Genomic DNA, 19,119 nt, shown 5'->3' on the forward strand with positions numbered 1-19,119 from the left:
TCTCTCTCCCCTGGTTTTGATTGACTACCGAACCGTATCTCTGCCCAAACAATCATGGACTTAGGTCTCTGATTAATGGGATTCTCGCAATAATGAAGGACCATTACTGCTGTGACGCTAGAGTCCATCGCCTCGACATTGCGAGAATTTTCATAGATATCTCTTGGACTCTTTCATCTTTCTGTTTACCGCACGGTAACAGAAGTCTGTACAAGTCTCCCGCTGCATCGCACTGCGATAATGCGAATGATTTTGCAGACATCTGAGTTTGTCTTCAAAATATCTCGTATTCGTAGGTGTACAATTGTTCATGTTCAACCCCGAATTACGAGATCTCAGAAGACATCGCCTACTCTCCGACCTGACAGCTCTACTTCCAAATGTTCATGATAGAAGCAGTTCTTCAGGCGGTTTTCCCTGTGTTTTCATTACTGAAGAACGCCCCCGCTTTCATTGCAACTACGGACTTCTCACCGGACAGCAATGAAATAGCGGTTAGCGTTTTCAGTCATTTGTAAGCACAGGTTATGAATCTTGAGAATCCTTCTCTCGATTCGTCTGTGAAGACGTAGGTTGCATTCAATATCTACCTTCGTCGTCAACGGTACATAGTGTTGTTTCTCCTTAGCTGAGATTCAACAACCATGAGATGTTTTGCCTTCAGGGACCTCGGTCTCTAGAAGGCAACTTGACTTTCGCCTGTTGGGGCACATGCCTTAAGAGAATCATCACCTCGCTGTCCGGCATTGGTGACAAACAAATACATTATTTGTTTGGTCTCTCGGCATAACCCTTTTAAGGCGAAGGTCACGTGACTTACTCGGATGCTTTGACAACTTGCCTCCTACCGAACGCAGTCAGTCGGCAGCTGTCAGAGCGCACGAGTCAGTTACGAACTACGCTGTTGACTTAGTTCGGTTGTTACACAGCAATCATTACTTCGTTTTTAATAGCTTGTCACAGTACCCATACCATTGACACCCACCATGGAGTGTCGGTGTCCTATCCACTACCGAGAACTTCGCTGCATGGGATAGGAGGATGCGAGAGACTTCGTGGCAAACGGACAGACCAGTATGGGTACTGGACATCACCGAAGTAGAGAAGAGGAATGTCATGCGACTATTTCCTTCTTTTCCTCTGAGGAACTGCATGACTTCTCCTGCGAAGTCAAGCATCCAGGGGATGGGGATCCGTGACGCTCGATTTCGTACCGAACTTCGTATCGAAGACTCAGAACCCTTCGGTCCCTGACGATTGGTTCGAGTCGTTCACAATCCCCTCCCTAATGGACTTCACCGCCTTCGATGCGAAGGAGATGCTGCCTTGTCCGCAGAACTTCTCCGTGGCGCAGGTACTGAAGCAGGGGTCTGGTCCAACCAGACCACATGCCCTTCCTTCTACCTTCGGATATTGCCCACAGGTCCTTGGATCTTTTTCCTTGGGACCCGTGGTGGCTGCTCAACACGTTGTGTAGCGAACCCAACAGCCCTCGCAGGCTGAACAGCATCGAGTCCTGGTGTGACCCGTAATGGATGATGAATGAGAGTGTGACTGGCTCCTCTTCCCATCTTTTTCTTCCCCTCTACCTGTGGTTAGAGGGACACGGTCGTCACCCGCTGGATTAGGACAAGATGCAGGTGAGCTACTCAACAGAGCCCCATCCTATCCCTTTCACTAGGTAGGAGCGTATATCCACCACTTCCTCCAACAAGGGGGAGGAAGTGGATGCCAGCTTGAGACAACCCATACTTTATGTTGCCTCTTGCAAACAGGAACAAGTTCTTGCTTGCTGGTACGAAGAGATACGCTTGCCTCTCTCTTAGTACTCGGGCCCAGAGTCTGACCATTGATCCTGCGTGCACACCCCGATCAATCGGACAGAGGCTTGGATCCCTCCCTCGCTCTTACGACCAGGGAGGCATTCCAGGGATGGACGAACACCAGTCTGTTCATCAAAAGACTCAGATTCCTCCCACCAAGAAGTGAGTCTTCCTATTGTTAAAGGACCGATGGTTTGTATTACGTATCGGAACAAATGACAATTTGTCGAAAATTGCATTTTTCCTAACTATACAAACCTGAGGTCCTTTACATATAGTCCCTCCTCATGCCACCCCTCACTCTGCGTATTTTGCATGGGCCAAAAGCAAAAGTGATTTGTTTACCTCCCAGTCGCGGCGGCGCGCGACTGTCGGACAAGCAGTTAACTACCGTTCTCCCCTTGTTCGAAGCTTACGACCGTTCCAGCTGCCGCTAGCTACTTCCTATTGTTAAAGGACCTCAGGTTTGTATAGTTAGGAAAAATGCAATTTTCGACAAATTGTCATATCTCACAGTAGGCGACCAACCTGGAATAGAGAAGAACGGACGGGAATATCCAGTTTGGCTGGAACTATCGTCTTAGTATTCTGTTCACCATTGAAGCTTTCCTTCGAGGAAGACTTCTCCTTCACTCTCTTTAATAGAGAACGAAGGTGGTCGATCTCCAATCCTTATTTTGTTTTCTTGAAGGAAAGAATTTAGGATGGAGATCGTTGTTCAGAATCCTACAAATATACTACGTATATTAAACCTCGCGACATGATTCTGCTAAGCAGTTGAATGGTCCGAGGGGTAGGCGCATATCCTGGTTATTCTACGGATTGCGACTTAGACGAAAAGTATTCTAATTGAACTGCAACCCGGGTTGCCTGCAACCTCCCAGGAGTTTTCCAGTTTCAATGATATACTTATGGTGTTGTCACAACAACACCATTTTAGCTTTTATATTTACCGAAATTCGTTTCGCTTAAATATAATTGCTCGAGCATATCTTTTTATGCTCGGTGGTTCTAGCCGAACGCATTCCTTCGTGGAAAGGATTACTTGGCAACTCAGGATGACGAGTCAGCGACAGCTACTGCGTATTGAATTGCCCGAGGCATTTCAGTATCAGCTGCCGCTTTGAGATAGACGGTGGTTATGTCTTTCTCACCTGCTTTGATTGAATAACAACCGTATCTCTGCCCAACAATCACGGACTTAAGTCTCTGATTAACGGGATTCTCGCATACATGAATGACCATCTACTGCTGAGAAACGCTAGTATTCATCGTCTTCGGTATTGCGAGAATTTTTAAACAGAGATATCTCTTCGACTCTCATCTTTCTGTTTACCGCACGGTAACAGAATTCTGTAATAGTCTCTTGCTGCATCGTATCCCGATAATGCGAATGATTTTTGCGGAATCTGAGTTTGTCCTCAAAATATCTTGTATTCGGAGGTGTACAATTGTTCATTGTTCACACCCCGGATTAGCAGATGTATTGAAAGACATCGCCTACTCCCACACCTGCCAGCTTCTACTTCCAAACGTTCAGCCCATTGAGAAGCAGTTCTTCAAGCGGCTCTCCCCTGTGTTTCATTACTGAAGAACGCCCCGCTTTCATTGCACAACGGACAGCAATGAAATGGCGGTTAGCGTTTTCGAGTCATTTGTAACACAGGTTTAGAATCTTGAGATTCCTTCTCTCGATTCAGCTGGAAGACGTAGGTTGCATTCATTGCCTACCTTCGTCTTCAACGTCACATAGTGTTGTTTCTCCTTAAGCTGAGATTCAACGTCTATGAGATTTTCTTGCCATCAGGGACCTCGGTCTTTTGAAGGCAATTGACTTTCGCCTGTTGAGCTTATGCATTAAGAGAATCATCGCCGCGCCGTCCGGCATCGGTGACTAACAATATTTTATTTGTTTGGTCTCTCAGCATAACTCTTTAAAGGCGAAGGTCACGTGACTTACCCGGATGCTTGGACAATTTGCCTCTACTGATTCCGAACCAGTCAGTCGGCAGCTGTCAGAGCGTCCGAGTCAGTTACGAACTATGCTGTGGACTTAGTTCGGTTGTTCCAGAGCAATCATTACTTCGTCTTAATAGCTTGTCAGTATGAGTACTGTACATAACCAAAGTCGAGAAGAGGGATAGGTCATACGACTATTCCCTTCTTTCGTCTTAGGTAACTGCATGACTTCTCTTGAGAAGTTCAAGCACAAAGGGATGGGGATTTGTGACGCTCGATTTCGTACCGATCTTCGTAGCGAAGACTCAGAACCCTTCGGTAACTGACGATTGGTTCGAGTCCTTCACAATACCCTCCCTAATGGACGTCACCGCCTCCGATACGAAGGCTATGCTGCTTTGTCCTGTGAAGGTGCGACGGAGCTGTCTGAAGAAACTCGACACCCAGGATGATTGTGGACGCCTCTTCATCATTCTCTCGCGTTCCGCAAGAACTTCTCCGTGGCGCAGGTAATGAAGGCAGGCGCCTGGTTCCAACCGGACCGCATGCACCTCCTTCTACCTTCAGGATATTGCCCACAGTTCCTTGGATCTTTTCCTTGGGAACCGTGGTGGTTGCTCAACACATTGTGTAGTTAACCCAGACCCTCGCAGGCTGAACAGCATCGAGTCCTGGTGTGACCGTAAGAAGATGATGAGGAATGAGATTGTGACTGGCTCCTCTTCCCATCTTTTTCTTTCCCTCTACCTTTGGGTAGAGGGACACGGTCGTCACCCTGCTGGGTAAGGACGAGATGCAGGTGAGCTACTCATAGAGCACCATCCTATCCCTTTCAGTAGGGATAGGAGTAAATATCCACCACTTCCTCCAACAAGGGGGAGGAAGTGGATGCCAAATTGAGACAAACCCATCATTTTATGATTGTCTCTTGCAAACAGGAACAAGTTCTTGCTTGCTGGTACGAAGAGATACGCTTGCCTCTCTCTTAGTACTTGGCCCAGAGGTCTGACCATTGATCCTGCGGTGCACACCCCGATCAATCGGACAGAGGTTTGGATCCCTCCCTTGCTCTTACGACCAGGGAGGCACTCCAGGGTTGGACGAACACCAGTCTGTTCACCAAAAAGACTCAGATTCCTCCCACCAAGAAGTGAGTCTTCCTATTGTTAAAGGACCGAGGGTTTGTATTACGTATCGGAACAAATGACAATTTGTCGAAAATTGCATTTTTCCTAACTATACAACCTGAGGTCCTTTAACATATAGTCCCACCTCATGCCACCCCTCACTCTGCAACTTTTTTGCATGGGCCTAAAGCAAAAGTGATTCTTCACCTCTCGGGCGCGCGGTCGCGCGCACGATCGGACAAGCAGTTAAACTACCGTTCTCCCCTTGTTCGAAGCTTACGACCGTCCCAGCTGCCGCTAGTTACCTTCCTATTGTTAAAGGACCTCAGGTTTGTATAGTTAGGAAAAATGCAATTTTCGACAAATTGTCATTTTTATTTGCAAAATGAGCACTGTATTTAGACAGAAATCAGTAGTATATGTTAAAGTTGACAACTGTGGGAACCAGGCTGTAGTAGTAGTCTTCAATTTACCCTCTAATGTTGTAATGTGTTCTTTGAATGTTTCAGATGTTCATTTCATTGACAAATGAATAGTTTTAGAGATACCATAGTGGACCCCCTTTATATCCTATAAGTATTAGGGTAGAATAGTGGGAAAGTGAGGTATTTGGGTGGTGGACAATACAAAATGTGTGAAATATAAGGAAAAATTTAACCAAACCTAATCTAATGTGCCAAGTCCTTATCTGGTGCTGGATCCCCCCCCCCCACTCCCCCTCCACCATAATAGAGTGCCTAGTCCTTACCCTGGACCTCTCACTAACATAACCTAGGCTACCAAGTCCTCAGTTACTTAGTGTGAAGTCACTTCAAAAACCTTTAATAAATCATATCTAAATTTTAGGCAGAACTTGCTGAAATATAGTTAAGTTAGAATACAGCCTTGTTATTTCTCTTTTATAGTTTCCCCCACCCAAAACTCTGGTTTCCCAGTGTGATCCCCATTATTGTAGGATATAAGGGGATCCTGTAACTAAAAGTGGGCCGAGCATATTAATTTACTACTGGAATGAACATTAGAAATCTTCAAAACACTCACTAACACACAGGGAAACCATCTTTTCAACTTCAGAATATTTTTATGATTTTAAGTAAAAATTTACCAGCCATTCATTATACCTTGCTTTATTCAGAATCAGAATTTGAAGTAGGCTATCATAGGGATATCATTTCACTCTTATGTGTTTTCCCTACCCAAAAAGCAGTTAATTATTTTGGTCCCCCATAATTATAGGATGTACAGTGAAAGGTTACAGTTCTATCTTTAAACTATTAATTTGTTATTGAAACATTCCAAAACTCAATAAAGAAATTGAAATTCAAAAGACATTCCAAATATATTTGCCATCCTTGCCCATAAGACTCCGGAAGGATTAAAGTATTGTTGTTCATATCGTTCAAATTGACGTTCTCCTTTTGTGGAAATAGTAATTCAGGCAGGTGTAAGAAGTTAATGATTTTTATGTTGCAACTCTTGCTTATGAGCTTTCTATTTTTTCCTATTTTCTTAGCACATAGGTATTAATACAGTTGCGTGTTGATTTCAAGATTATTAAAAGTTTAATAACAGGTTATCATTATTAAAAGTTTCATAACAGGTATTTCAACTGATATATTGCTGAATTATATTTCCAGGTTTCAAGCCGTTACTGTACCTGTAAGATTTTATCATGTGTTTGACTACCAGCAGTAAGCCGCCTATGGCTGTTTTCTTGGTCTCCATTTTAGGCTTTGTGCTGGCATTACTATTTGTTTTAATATATCTTCAAAGCCATAGATCGGAAATATTAAATCCAGATATAAAGGTAAGATTAAGTCTTTGTTTATTTCAAAAGGTAAGAATGGATTGTCTAGCCTGTATTCATTCATATATACAGAAAAAATTTGCAACAAAAGATGTTTTTACCTTGGATTTTATTGTTCATACACAGTATTATTGCATTGAATAGTCATATGTTTTGATTCAAAGTGTGCAGCTGTATGCATTCTGTTACAAGAAATTTAAAGTGGTTCTGTTAACCTGGGTAGTGATACAAGTAGATAGACTTGATTTCTTAGACATGGTGAAAGATGATTAGCCTTTGTGAGGAATGTCTTTTAACAGGCCAAGTGTCTATCCAACAGAAAAGAGCAAATATAATAAAAACCCAGTAGAGTCAAGAGGATGATTTAACTTAATTTGAGATGTCTCGGCACACCAAGAGAGCAGTGCTTGATATGCTGAGTTCCAATTAGTATCATTTAGCTCTCCAAGCAGTTCTTCCTGGGAGATGCAAATGATACATAGTATGAATTCACCAGGTTAGCAGCAAACTTAGCACCAATCTAATCATGAAAGGCAGGGAGCACAAAGGGTAGGCATCATCTTGGTATATCCGACAAGATATGAATGTAGTAGTACTTGGTCAAATGACAAGATTGTCAGATCTATAGACTAGTTTGCTGGCACTTGACATTCCTGCACATAGCAGAGAAGACAGTGTTGCTTGCACAGAGTGAATTAGCTTGAAAAGAAAGTACAGTAAAGGTGATGTAATCAGGCAAGCAAGTTTTTACCTTGTAATAAGGTGAATGGTCAGAAACTAGATGTTTACTGTAGCTTGTGTCAAAACTTAATTTATTTTAGTACAAATCAATATTATACTATAACACAGCCTAGTACATATTATTTGAGATGAATCTTACCTACTGTTAAAGTTAGCTCATATCTCCACGCCGATAGGCGAGTCGGCATTTAAAACAAAAGAAAAAACGATCGCTTGGCTGACCCGGAAGACTGTCTAGTTTCTTCTGTTCTCCACCACGTGTGTTCGAATGTTTTAGCTCTAGTCAGAATTCTCCTTGCTGCCATTAGGTATAGGCGTATGTTGGTATTTGGTGAATCTTGGCTGTTTTTCTTCAATCACGGTATGTACTGTAAAATTAATCATCCTAGGATGTCTTCCACCAGAAGAAAGTCAACCAATATTAGGTTATGTAGGAATGATTATTGTGTAACAAGAATGCCTAAATTTGAGGTAGATCAACATAATGTTTGTACCAGATGCAGGGGTACAGAGTGTGATCTAGAGATTAGGTGTGAGGAATTCAAGGATTGGCCTAAGGATATTATGCTCAAAAGTATTAGAAATAGGAAAAGAAGGGAAGCAGATAGACTGTGGAAGCAGTTAATTAGGTCAGGGCATAAAATTACCTTTTCTCCCATTCCTGTTGAGCCTTCGTCTGCTATTACCCCTACTCAAACTACAGGTTTTTCTTATACTAGGCCTAATTCTGATATTGATAGTTCTAGCGTTTCCTCTGTAGCTCCGACTTCCGCTCCCCTTTCGGTTCAGGAAAAGCGTATTGAGAAACTTGAACAGGATGTAAGTCTTATTTTAGATTCCGTTAAAAGTTTAACTGAATTTATGATAACAAACCGTTCCGAGTCCCTCCATAGTGAACGTTCTTTTTCGCGTTCCCCTTGTAGAGGTAAGGTGTCGGTGCCCTCGCCGGTATGTAGCCCGAGCCTAGGACTGCCCTGCGACAGTTGGAAAAGTCCGCTGCCAGGGAACCGGGTCGGTTCTCGGGGCAATGGGGTTCTGTGCCCTCCGACTCCTACCTCTCCCTTTTCACGCTCTCACGCGCAGTCACTCCTAACGCGTGTGCCGAAAGATTGTTTCGGTAGGTGTAAGTCTTCGCACAATATTTCGACATCGCTTTCATCCAGAGCTAGCAATGAGGTTTCTAGAACCTACAAGAGTAAGAATTTAGATTTAGAGTTCATTAATAATGATATCCCCGTAGCGGGTTGTTCTAATTCTTTTACATTGACTCAGTCAATTGTTGAACCTATTTTGTCTGCTTCTATGTCTCATTCTAAATTTTCCCCTGCTATTCCTAGGTCTTCTACTGTTGGAGAGTCTCAGGTGGACTCTGCTGTCTCTCTTTCTCTTCCTTCTATGGTTACAGATTCTGCTGTTGATTCCAAACTAGATATTCTAAATGCTTTACTCTCTAAAGATGTGTCGTCTGGGATCGTTCCCAAGCCGCTTGAGACGTATTAGGACGAAGTGGTACAGTTCAGTGTTGACAAATACTCTCCGATTCTCTTACAAGTTCCATTTTCTTTGCCGACGGATATCCCCTCTGCTTCAACTTGGCCAACTGGTGTCGACGCTAGTGAACAACTGCAGACTACTTCTCCCGGAGGCTTTTTGCCTATCGAACCAAATTTTTGTCGCAAGGAGTCAGCTGCTGTTGTCTTGAATCCGCAATTGGCGGAAGAAGATCTCGAGTCGGAAGAGTCTCCTTCGGTCTTTCAGCGCTTACTGGAGCGTTGCGCTTCTCTCTATCCTCATTTGATGTAGGAAAAAGATTCTGTAGAGACTAGGTCGTTAGTCGTTATTGTCTTCCAGCATTTCAACTCCCATTAAGTCTTTGTAGAAACCTAAGCTTTTGGCTTCAATTAGATGACGTTTTGACGAAATATCTCGTCTGCTGGCGCACAAAGCTTCTGGTAAGTCTGCCAGCTCTAGTATTCCGGGGTTTTTGGAATCGCGCACGATTGGTTATTATGACACAGGCTCGTTGCCGGCGCTGAAACTGTCCTCGGTCGACGATGCTGATTTCCTTGCGTGTCTTGATCCTATGAAAAGACGCGCTCTTGAGACGGGCAAGGTGCTTTGGTCTAATACAGAGGCAGAGGCTTTGTCCAAGTTTTTGTTTAGAAGTATTGGAAGTTTTGTCTTTTGCAGAACTTTCGCTAAGTACTATTGCAGCTTCTCTGCGTCAGCTTAAAGACTTTCTGACGCCAGCAGGTATCAAATCTTGGGAACAGTCTTTAGATTTTTTGTCTTGCCTGAATAAGGCTATTTCAGACGCGGCAGGCGAATGTTCTCATGGTTTCACTAATTCGATCTTGAAGAAAAGAGAACAATTGTGTTCTTATCTATCGACCAAGGTCTCTCCTTCTCAGAAGATGGCTGCAATTTTTGGTTTCCCTGATGACCGCCTTCTGAATCCATCTCTATTTAAGGCAATACGGGAGGATTTTTCCGTACAGGAAAATAGGGAATTTATCAGATAATCTTTTAAAGTGGGGAACAAAAGACCTGGTCCTTCTTTGCTGTCTGGTCCTCCGGTGAAAATTCGTCCTTCCTCATCTCAACAGTCTTCAGCTACTAACTAAGCCCTTTCGTAGGTCCTTACCAGGCTCCAATAAAAACAAAACTGCTAAGTTTCTTTGAAAGAAATGAATCTTTATGCCCTCAGGTTCCAGTAGGAGGTCGATTGCAGATCTTCTGGCATGTTTGGAGAGACTTAGGAGCAGAACCTTGGGTGGTGGAGGTACTGAAGGAAGGCTACAAAATTCCTTTTCTTTCTCCTCCTCCTCTGTCGTCGTCTCCAATTGCTCTTCCAGCTTATCATCATCAGCAGGGAAAATTTCTTGTACTTCAGAAAGAGGTAGTATCATTACTATAGAGAAGAAAGCGATAGAGCAGGTGTCAGGAAACTCGCCTGGGTTTTACAACCGTCTTTTTCTGGTGCCCAAAGCGTCTGGAGGGTGGCATCCAGTATTGGATGTGTCGAGACTCAACACATTCATTCGTCTAACCCCATTCTCCATGGAATCACCCAGCACAGTACTAGCGGCAGTACAGAAGAACGACTGGATGATGTCGATGGACATGCAAGACGCTTATTTCCACATTCCGATAAATCCTCAGTCTCGCAAGTTCCTGCGCTTTGTCTTCACAGGGAAGACATTTCAATTCAGAGCTCTTTGCTTCGGTCTGTGCACAGCACCGCAGGTATTCAGGAGGATTTTGGCAACAGTATTGGGGATGGTGTCATTTGTTGGGAGTGAGAATTCTGCTCTATTTAGGCGACTGGCTAATGTTGGCCAACTCTTTCAAGGGAATTCTGAGGGCCAAGGATCAGTTACTTTGCCTGGCACAATCACTAGGCATATTGATAAATTTTCAGAAGTTTGCTCTGATTCCAACTCGGACAATTCTCTATCTAGGGATGAGGATAGACACTCGCAGTTTTCAGGTTTTTCCATCGGAGAAACGCATGGACAATTTTTTATTGCTTCTAGGAAAATTTCAGCCCTTAAGAAAGCTTCCAGCAAGGCAATGGCTGTCTCTGTTGGGACATGTGGCATCTCTGGAAAGATTTGTCAGTCTAGCAAGGCTCAGGATGCGACCAATTCAACTCTACTTGAGAGAATCTTGGGACAGGAAGTCTCTGCCAGACTCCCATTTAATTTCAGTCCCAGTAAGTCTTTGGGAGACGTTAGCATGGTGGAAGGATCGTCAAAGACTGGGAACAGGGTCATCCCTAAGAGAAGTGAGCCCAGACCTAACCTTGTTTTCAGACGCCTCAGTGACAGGCTGGGGAGCTTGCCTGGGAGGCCACCAGATGTCCTGGGTATGGTCACTGCAAGAGAGGGAGTTGCACATAAACAATCTAGAACTGTTGGCAGTATGGAAGTCGCTCCTTCAGTGCTAACAGATAGTCAGAGGAAAGGTAATAGCAGTATTTTCAGACAATACTACCTCTTTGGCGTACATCAGAAACCAAGGCGGAACAAGATCAAAGTCAATTTTTCTGATAGTGGAGAAGTTCTTTCTTAGGGCGGAAGCCAGGAACATAGTATTGGTTGCTCAGTTCATACCAGGGAAGAACAATGTCTTGGCAGATCAATTGAGCAGGAAGGGACAAGTCCTACCCACGGAATGGTCTTTACATCCGCAAGTCTGCCAGTCGCTGTGGAGTCTATGGGGAACTCCAAATGTGGACCTTTTTGCAACAGCAATGAACAAGAAACTCCTAGTGTATTGCTCCCCTTGCAGGACCCTCAGGCTTGGGCAGTAGATGCATTTCTTCAAGATTGGCCCAACCTAGACGCATATGCTTTTCCTCCATTTGCAATGATAAGAAAAGCACTGAACAAGTTTCAAGAATCGAATCACTGCAGAATGACACTAGTAGCTCCGTGGTGGCCTCAGAGAGAATGGTTTCCGGACCTTCTAGCTCTTTCAGTGGATCTCCCTCGTGCCCTTCCTTTAAAGAAGGATCTACTCAGACAACCAAAGTCCAAGCGGTTCCACCAAAGCCTCCGCATGCTACACTTAACCGCTTGGAGACTCTCGACCCTTTCCTCCAAGCGAGAGGGTTTTCTAAAGTATCTCGGAAGTCTATCCTTAAATCAAGACGAGCAACAACCTTGGCCTTTCTTGAGACAATGGGTTGTTTACTGCTCCTGGTGTCGTTCTAGAGGGATTTCCAGCACCCGTACCTCTGTAAACAACTTAATAAAGTTCTTTCGATATCTTAGATATAGTAAGAAGCTTTCTGTAGCTGCTCTTCGATGATATAGATCCATGCTGTCATCAGTGCTACGGCATGTAGAATTAGATATTTCTAACGATCCAGATCTTAAGGAGGCATTGAGATCGTTTGAAATTGAAGTCCCTAAGGTTCAGTATCAATCTCTTTCTTGGAACTTGGATGTAGTGCTAAAGTTCTTATCTGCAGATCCGTTCGAACCTTTGGAATCTGCTTCTTTGAAGTTTCTAACCATAAAGACGCTCTTTTTGGTAGTGCTAGCGACAGCCAAAAGAGTAAGCGAGTTACAAGCATTCTCCAATAAGGTAGGCTTTTGTAGAGGAGATGCTATTTTATCATTTATGCCCTTCTTCAGGGCTAAGAATGATGTCAAGGCTAAACTTCTACCTAGAACGGTAAGAATTCCAAATTTGACCTCATTGGTTGGGAAAGAAGAAGCCCTCCTCTGTCAGGTTAGAGCTATTAAGATTTATTTAGATAGATTAAAACTTGTGAGGGGCAGAGTTAATAATTTATTTTGTAGTGTTAGAAAACCTAGCACTCCTTTATCTAAGAATGCAATGTCTTTTTTTGTTAAGCATTTAATAAGACTAGCACATGAGAAACTAAACCCAGATATCTTACCTTTATTGAAGGTAAATATACATAGTGTAAGAGCAGTTGCTACTTCTTTTAGTTTTTTAAAGAATTTTTCTCTTGAGGATGTAATTAATGCAGCTCAGTGGAATTGTAATTCGGTTTTTGCTGCTCATTATCTTAAAGATGTAGAAATTGCATTTGAGAACTGTAAAGCCCTTAACCCTCTAGTAATAGCGGGTAAAGTCTTTTCCTGAACCGAAAGAAAGAGCAATCGTTTAGGCTCTTTGATTTTAATCCCGGATGTTGGTTTTTTGGGGAGCATGAAGGTACATTTGTTGTACAGGAGCGTACCTTTGTATCATAGGTATTTACTTTGTATTTGACTGTCAATTTTGGGGGCTTTCGGACCCAGGCACATGGGTCCCATCATGCCACTTCTATTCATTCTGACTGAAAATGAAGTGGTTTTCTCCGCAAGGCTGCTCTTGACTGCACACACATGAGAGCCTTGCACCATGGAGGGAATCCACCTCCTGGCAGCAGTATTATCCAGGAAGGATTCCTGATCAGGTAAGAATGTTTTGAGTTTCATACAAGAAACTCTTAGCTCGCTTGGCTGAGTGGAATTTGTCTAGCTGCACTACCCACCATCTTTTATCTCAATGTGGGAATCAGCTAACATTAACAGTAGGTAAGATTCATCTCAAATAATATAAATTTTCATGATAAAATTTATTATTTGGATACTTACCTACTGTTAAAGTAGACCCCACCCAGCCTCCCCACATTTAGTGGGCCGTCAAGGAGAATTCTGACTTGAGCTAAAACATTCGAACACACCTGGTGGAGAACAGGTGAAACTAGACAGTCTTCCGGGTCAGCCAAGCGATCGTTTTTTCTTTTGTTTTAAATGCCGACTCGCCTATCGGCATGGAGATATGAGCTAACTTTAACAGTAGGTAAGTATCCAAATAATAAATGTTATCATGAAAATTTATATTTTTGCATCACTTGAAAATCTCAGGTAGGTTAGTGCAAGTGCTTACAGCTCCTCAGGTGTGAGGTGGTCAATTAGATCATTCTTTGTGTCTGCTGAGTGGTTAACATCCCCTACAGATTCTCAGACTAGGAACCATTTAAGGTTATTGGTGTTTTGTGTTTTTCATTTTTTTTTTCTCATTTTTTCCATATTGTAAGATATGAAATGAATGAAAATTAAGGAGTTTTCAGTAAAATTGTGCGTAGTTTTGTTTATAGCACCAGTGGTTTACTTTTCTAGGAGGTAGTTTCAGAGTTTTGTACATATTTTATATTCTGCTTAAGTTAAACAGTGCTTCGCCCTTTATTTTTTTTATTTTTAGTAGTTTTATAATTGTGCGAGAATACAAACCTTCATGTTTTATGTGGATATACCATCAGGAAAACCTGGTTCATTCATTGAAGCTTAATTTTCATGTATGACACTTACCTGGCAGGTATATATATAGCTATATTCTCTGTTCGCACTGGCAGAATTTTCAAAACTCGCGGCAACCGCTAGATCACTGGTAGTTCAGGTGATCGCCACCCCGCTCCCGTGGCGCTGGTGCTCGGAATCATTCCCATTTTCGTCAGATTTTTTTCTGCCACTGAACCGGCAACATCGTTGTTGGTTCCCTGCTAGAATTCGAAACTCGTTAGCTGACTTTCGCTGTACTTGGATGGTTTATTGGGTATCGTATTGGAAAGTTGGATTGGCAATCGCGATTGGAAGTTATTATAATGTCTGATTCTGGTTATAGTACTTTCGAGTGTGTATGAAAGAAGGGTTGCAAGGTGAGACTGCCGAAAGCTTCGGTAGACCCTCACACAGTATGTAAGAAGTGTAGAGAGGTTTGTTTGTACTTGGGATAATAGATGTAATGAGTGTGAAAGTAAATAAATGAGAAGGAGTGGAAGACTTTCACCAAATATGTTGAGAGACTGAAAAGGATAGAGTAAGAAGATCGGTGTCTCGGAGTGAGAGGTCAGGTTCTTCTATAGTAAGGCCTTGAAGTACTTTCTGTTATTTCTCCCCCTTTCTTCCCAAGTAGAAGTTGTTAATCCTTCTCCTCAGGTCTACTCCTGCGCCCGCTGCTGTTTCTGAGGATACTAATACTTGTGAAAGTGTTTGCCGCCCTTGCGTCAATGGGCGATCAGATTCAGCGTCTTACAGACAAAGTGGGTACGATTGAAAGTGTCAGTGTAGTGGAGGGGGGCGGCTGATCGTCTCACTCGTGCTCCTAGACCTAGGCCTCTGCCAAGCTCCCAGACCCAAGGGGAGAAGGCATGTCGACAGTCGAAGGGAGGCGAGAGGGGTTCCCTTACGATCAGTCGTCCCTTCAGGCAGTCCTGTTGCGTCCCAGGCTGCAGCAGTGCGCCATAGAAAAGGTGACACTGGGAAGTGTTTTTCCTCTACAGATAGTGCTGCGTCAGACAGGTATGGACGTTATGCGGAAGTTTCGCGTCCTCTGAAGAGGACGCATAGACCTAACGTCTTCTCAAGATGAGCGTTACCCTCAAGAACGGTGGAGTAGTCCCGAGATTTTCTCTTCTAGTGATGAGGAAGAGGTGGTTCCGATTAAAAGGAGGAGATCCTTTAAGTCAAGACAAGACGCAAAGACCTCATGTGTACGACGGTTCTCTGGATAGGAGCCCTCCTCCTGAATACGGAGCAGTCTCTCCGATATCTTCTCCTTATCGTAGAACTCAAGATCGAGTTTCTCGTTTCGATGATCCGTCTCGTCGTCGTTCTCCGCTTGCTCAGACTTCCCGCCAGGAAGCAGAGACTAGGAACTTCCTTGAAGAGATGCAAGGAAGGTTAGCCGATTTAGTTAAATCGTGGGGACATCGGAACATCCTCCTACGAGGCCTAGGACGCATCTCTCCCAGTCAAGTCATCTAAGAGGACGCATGATGGTTTGCCTCCTTCTCGTCATGCTTCGGAGTCTCGGGTAGTACGCAAGTTACGGGAGCAGGGACGCAGGACGCAAGTTACGAGAACAGGAAGCAGGACGCAAGTTTCCGGAGCAGGACGCAGGACGCAAGCTTCCGGAAACAGGACGCAGGACGCAACCTCGGAGCTCAGAAGGACGCAGGACGCAGGCGGCAGGAGCCGGTTTCTTCCCGCGAGGTTGGAGAAGATTTTCTGCAGCAAGACCTGGGTTTACAGGATGTGTCTTAGGCAGAAGAGGAAATAGAGGACTTAGAATCTGAGGAAGACAAAGAAGGTGAAGCACCTTCTTCAGACTATAAGAAATTGACGAATTGCCTTCTTTCACTTTTTGAAGGGGATTTTCAGCCTGCAGCTCCGACATCACCCCTTTCTCAATTCTCCAAGAATAAACTCCGAAGAAGTCCTCGTTTTTGAAGATGAAGTTTTCGATTACGGCTAAGAAGGCTCTTCAAAGATTGATACGTGGTTGAAGGAAAAGAGGGAAGCGGGCAAGACTGTGTTCTCTTTCCCTCCTGCCAAATTGGCATCGAAGTCCGGATTTGGTATGCGACGGGGGAAAATCTCGGCCTGGGAGTTCCTGCCTCCTCCCATGGGGATTTTTCCAACATTGTTGACAGTTCCCGCAGACATGCCTTGAATTCGGCCAAAGTGTGGTGGTCTCCATCGAATTAGATCATCTATTGAAAGGGATTTTCCGGACCTTCGAGGTGGTTTTAATTTCTGGATTGGTCCTTGGGGCTCTGGGACGAACAGTGGAAGATAATGAATCAACGGCTTCTCAACTCCCAAGCAGTATTATGTCCTGCATGGACAAAGCCTTAGGGATGGCGCGAATGAATTAGCATCTCTTTTGACCACAGGAGTTTTAAAGAAAAGTCACTCCTATGCTCTTTTGCTGCTAAGGGCGTTTCTAACGCCCAGAAATCCGAATTGGTTTATTCCCCACTTTCGGATCAATTGTTTCCTGCGGATATTATCAAGGATATTTTCGCTTTCCCTAACTCAGAAAGCGACGCAGGATCTGTTAACTTCCTCGGTAAGGAAATTTTTACCCAACAAGGTGGTTAAGAAGACCCCTAAGGAATCAAGGCAAACTAGTCAGAGCCCTTTCGAGGCAAGTCCTTTTCTCGTCCTGCCTTCAGAGCAAGAAGAGCTCCTTCCAAGAGGGGTTCGAAACCCAGTACTAAACAATGAACAACAAGTCCTTCAGACATCAGTAGGTGCCAGACTCCAGAAGTTTTGGGAGATTTGGCAAGAAAAGGGAGCAGATCCTTGGGTCGTCAAGGTAGCCAAAGAAGGTTACAAGATCCCTTTTCTGAAGAGACCACCTCTTGCGACATCGCCAAGAGAGCTTGGAGCTCACTACAGCGATCCAGGGAAACAAGAAGCACTACAAGAACAAGTTCTTTCTATGCTTCAAGAAATGGAGCCCCTAAATAAGAAACCTGTTCTGGATCACTTATCTCCGGGATTTTACAACCGGCTGTTTTTAGTAGAGAAATCCTCGGGGGATGGAGACCAGTACTGGACGTAAGTCAACTCAATTTATTTGTGGAGAAAACAAAATTTTACGATGGAGACGACCGTCAGGTCCTGGCAGCGGTACGTCCCAGGGGACTGATGTCACCCTGGACCTTCAAGACGCTATTTTCATATCCCAATTCATAGGATCCAGGAAGTACCTGAGATTTGTGATCCAGAAACAGGGTCTTTCAGTTTCAAAGCCCTCTGCTTTTGGACCTGTGCACAGCCCCACAAGTTTTTACAAGAGTGATGGCGAGCGTGGCGAAGTGGCTACACATTCTAGGAATAAGAGTGTCTCTATACCTGGACGATTGGCTCATAAGAGCCCAATCAAGAAAGCAATGTCTGGAGGACTTAGAAATGACGTTAACATTAACGAAAGAGTTAGGGTTGATGGGTGAACCTAGAAAAGTCGAATATGACCCCCAGTCAGGAGCTAGTTTATTTGGGGATTCTGATCTCCTCAGTGACTTTTCGGGCTTTTCCTTCTCCCAACAGACAAGAGCAGTGCATCCGGAAAAGTGTTGGCAAGCCTTTCTAGAGAAAGAAACAAATGTTCAGCACGAGAGTGGATGAGCTTACTGGGGACACACTCGTCCCTGGAACGGTTCGTTTCTCTAGGAAGGCTTCACATGAGACCATACAAATACATTTTTGAACCAAGTCTGGCCAAGAAAATCGCAACCATATTCCTTCCTGTTTCGAATTCCTCGCAAGATCGAAGAGGAATTGCGGTGGTGGCTAACTCCGGGGAAGTTAGCGAAGGGAGCGTCTCTCCAGACAAAAGAACCCAGAACCATGTATTTGTTTCTCAGAACCGCGTCCGGACGCAGGTGGGGATCGACTCTCGGACTTCAAGAAGTTCCAGGTCGTTGGAGCAAGGAGGAAGCAGGCTTGGCATATAAACAGGAAGGAACTGATGGCGATTTTCTTGGCTTTGAAAGAGTTCAACGCGGTGATTCGCAACAGGTGGTACACAAGTCAACGCGGACAATACCACAGCTCTGGCGTACATCCGCAAACAAGGAGGGACACATTCAATCTCTCTTTGCAAGTTGGCGGAGGAGATCCTTCTTTGGGCAGAGAAGGAAAACGTAACTCTTCTCTCCAGATTCATTCAAGGGGAGAAGAATGTGAGAGCGGACCTGTTGAGCAGGGAAGGTCAACTTCTATCAACAGAATGGACTCTTCATTTAGAAGTATGCCAGAGTCTGTGGAAATTATGGGGTCGCCCAGTGGTGGACTTGTTTTGCGACAGCAATGACAAAGAGATTGACGACTTATTGCTCTCCAGTCCCAGACCGTCCAAAGCAGTCGCAGTAGACGCCCTTTCTTCTAGATTGGACGGGGCTAGACGTCTACGCCTTTCCCCCGTTCAAGATATTAGGAAAGGTTTTGAAGAAATTCAGGGAGAGTCAAGGGACAAGAAATGACTCTCATTGCTCCATAACTGGCCAGGCCCGAGATTGGTTCACAGAGGTACTGGAATGGACAATAGATGTACCAAGGGACACTTCCAGCAAGAGTAGATCTACTCAAACAGCCTCTCCTTCAACAGGTACCACAAGAACAGCCCTCGCTCTGGGTCTGACTGCGTTCAGACTATCGAAAGACTTGTCAGAGCGAGGGGGTTTTCTAGAGAGGCGGCCAGAGCGTTGGCCGGAGCTAGAAGAGCCTCTACTATTAAGGTGTACCAGGCGAAGTGGGAAATCTTTCGCAAGTGGTGCAAGAGTCGGAAGATTTCTTCATCCAGTACCTCTGTGACCCAAATTGCCGACTTCCTTTTATACTTAAAG

General features: G+C 44.3%; 1 protein-coding gene across 3 annotated transcripts in view; it reads left to right on the top strand.

Moving 5' to 3' along the window:
* LOC135196131 (transmembrane protein 248-like) overlaps positions 1-19,119 on the top strand; it is a 72,223-nt gene that overhangs the window by 20,295 nt on the left and 32,809 nt on the right. For all 3 annotated transcript variants that reach the window (XM_064222654.1, XM_064222653.1, XM_064222652.1), the window contains exon 2: positions 6,547-6,716. In XM_064222654.1, coding sequence (XP_064078724.1) covers positions 6,582-6,716 — 135 coding nt within the window. In that variant the 5' untranslated portion in view covers positions 6,547-6,581. The remainder of the gene's footprint in view (positions 1-6,546; positions 6,717-19,119) is intronic.

Source organism: Macrobrachium nipponense, chromosome 17 (assembly GCF_015104395.2).
Source record: "Macrobrachium nipponense isolate FS-2020 chromosome 17, ASM1510439v2, whole genome shotgun sequence".
NCBI lineage: Eukaryota > Metazoa > Arthropoda > Malacostraca > Decapoda > Palaemonidae > Macrobrachium > Macrobrachium nipponense.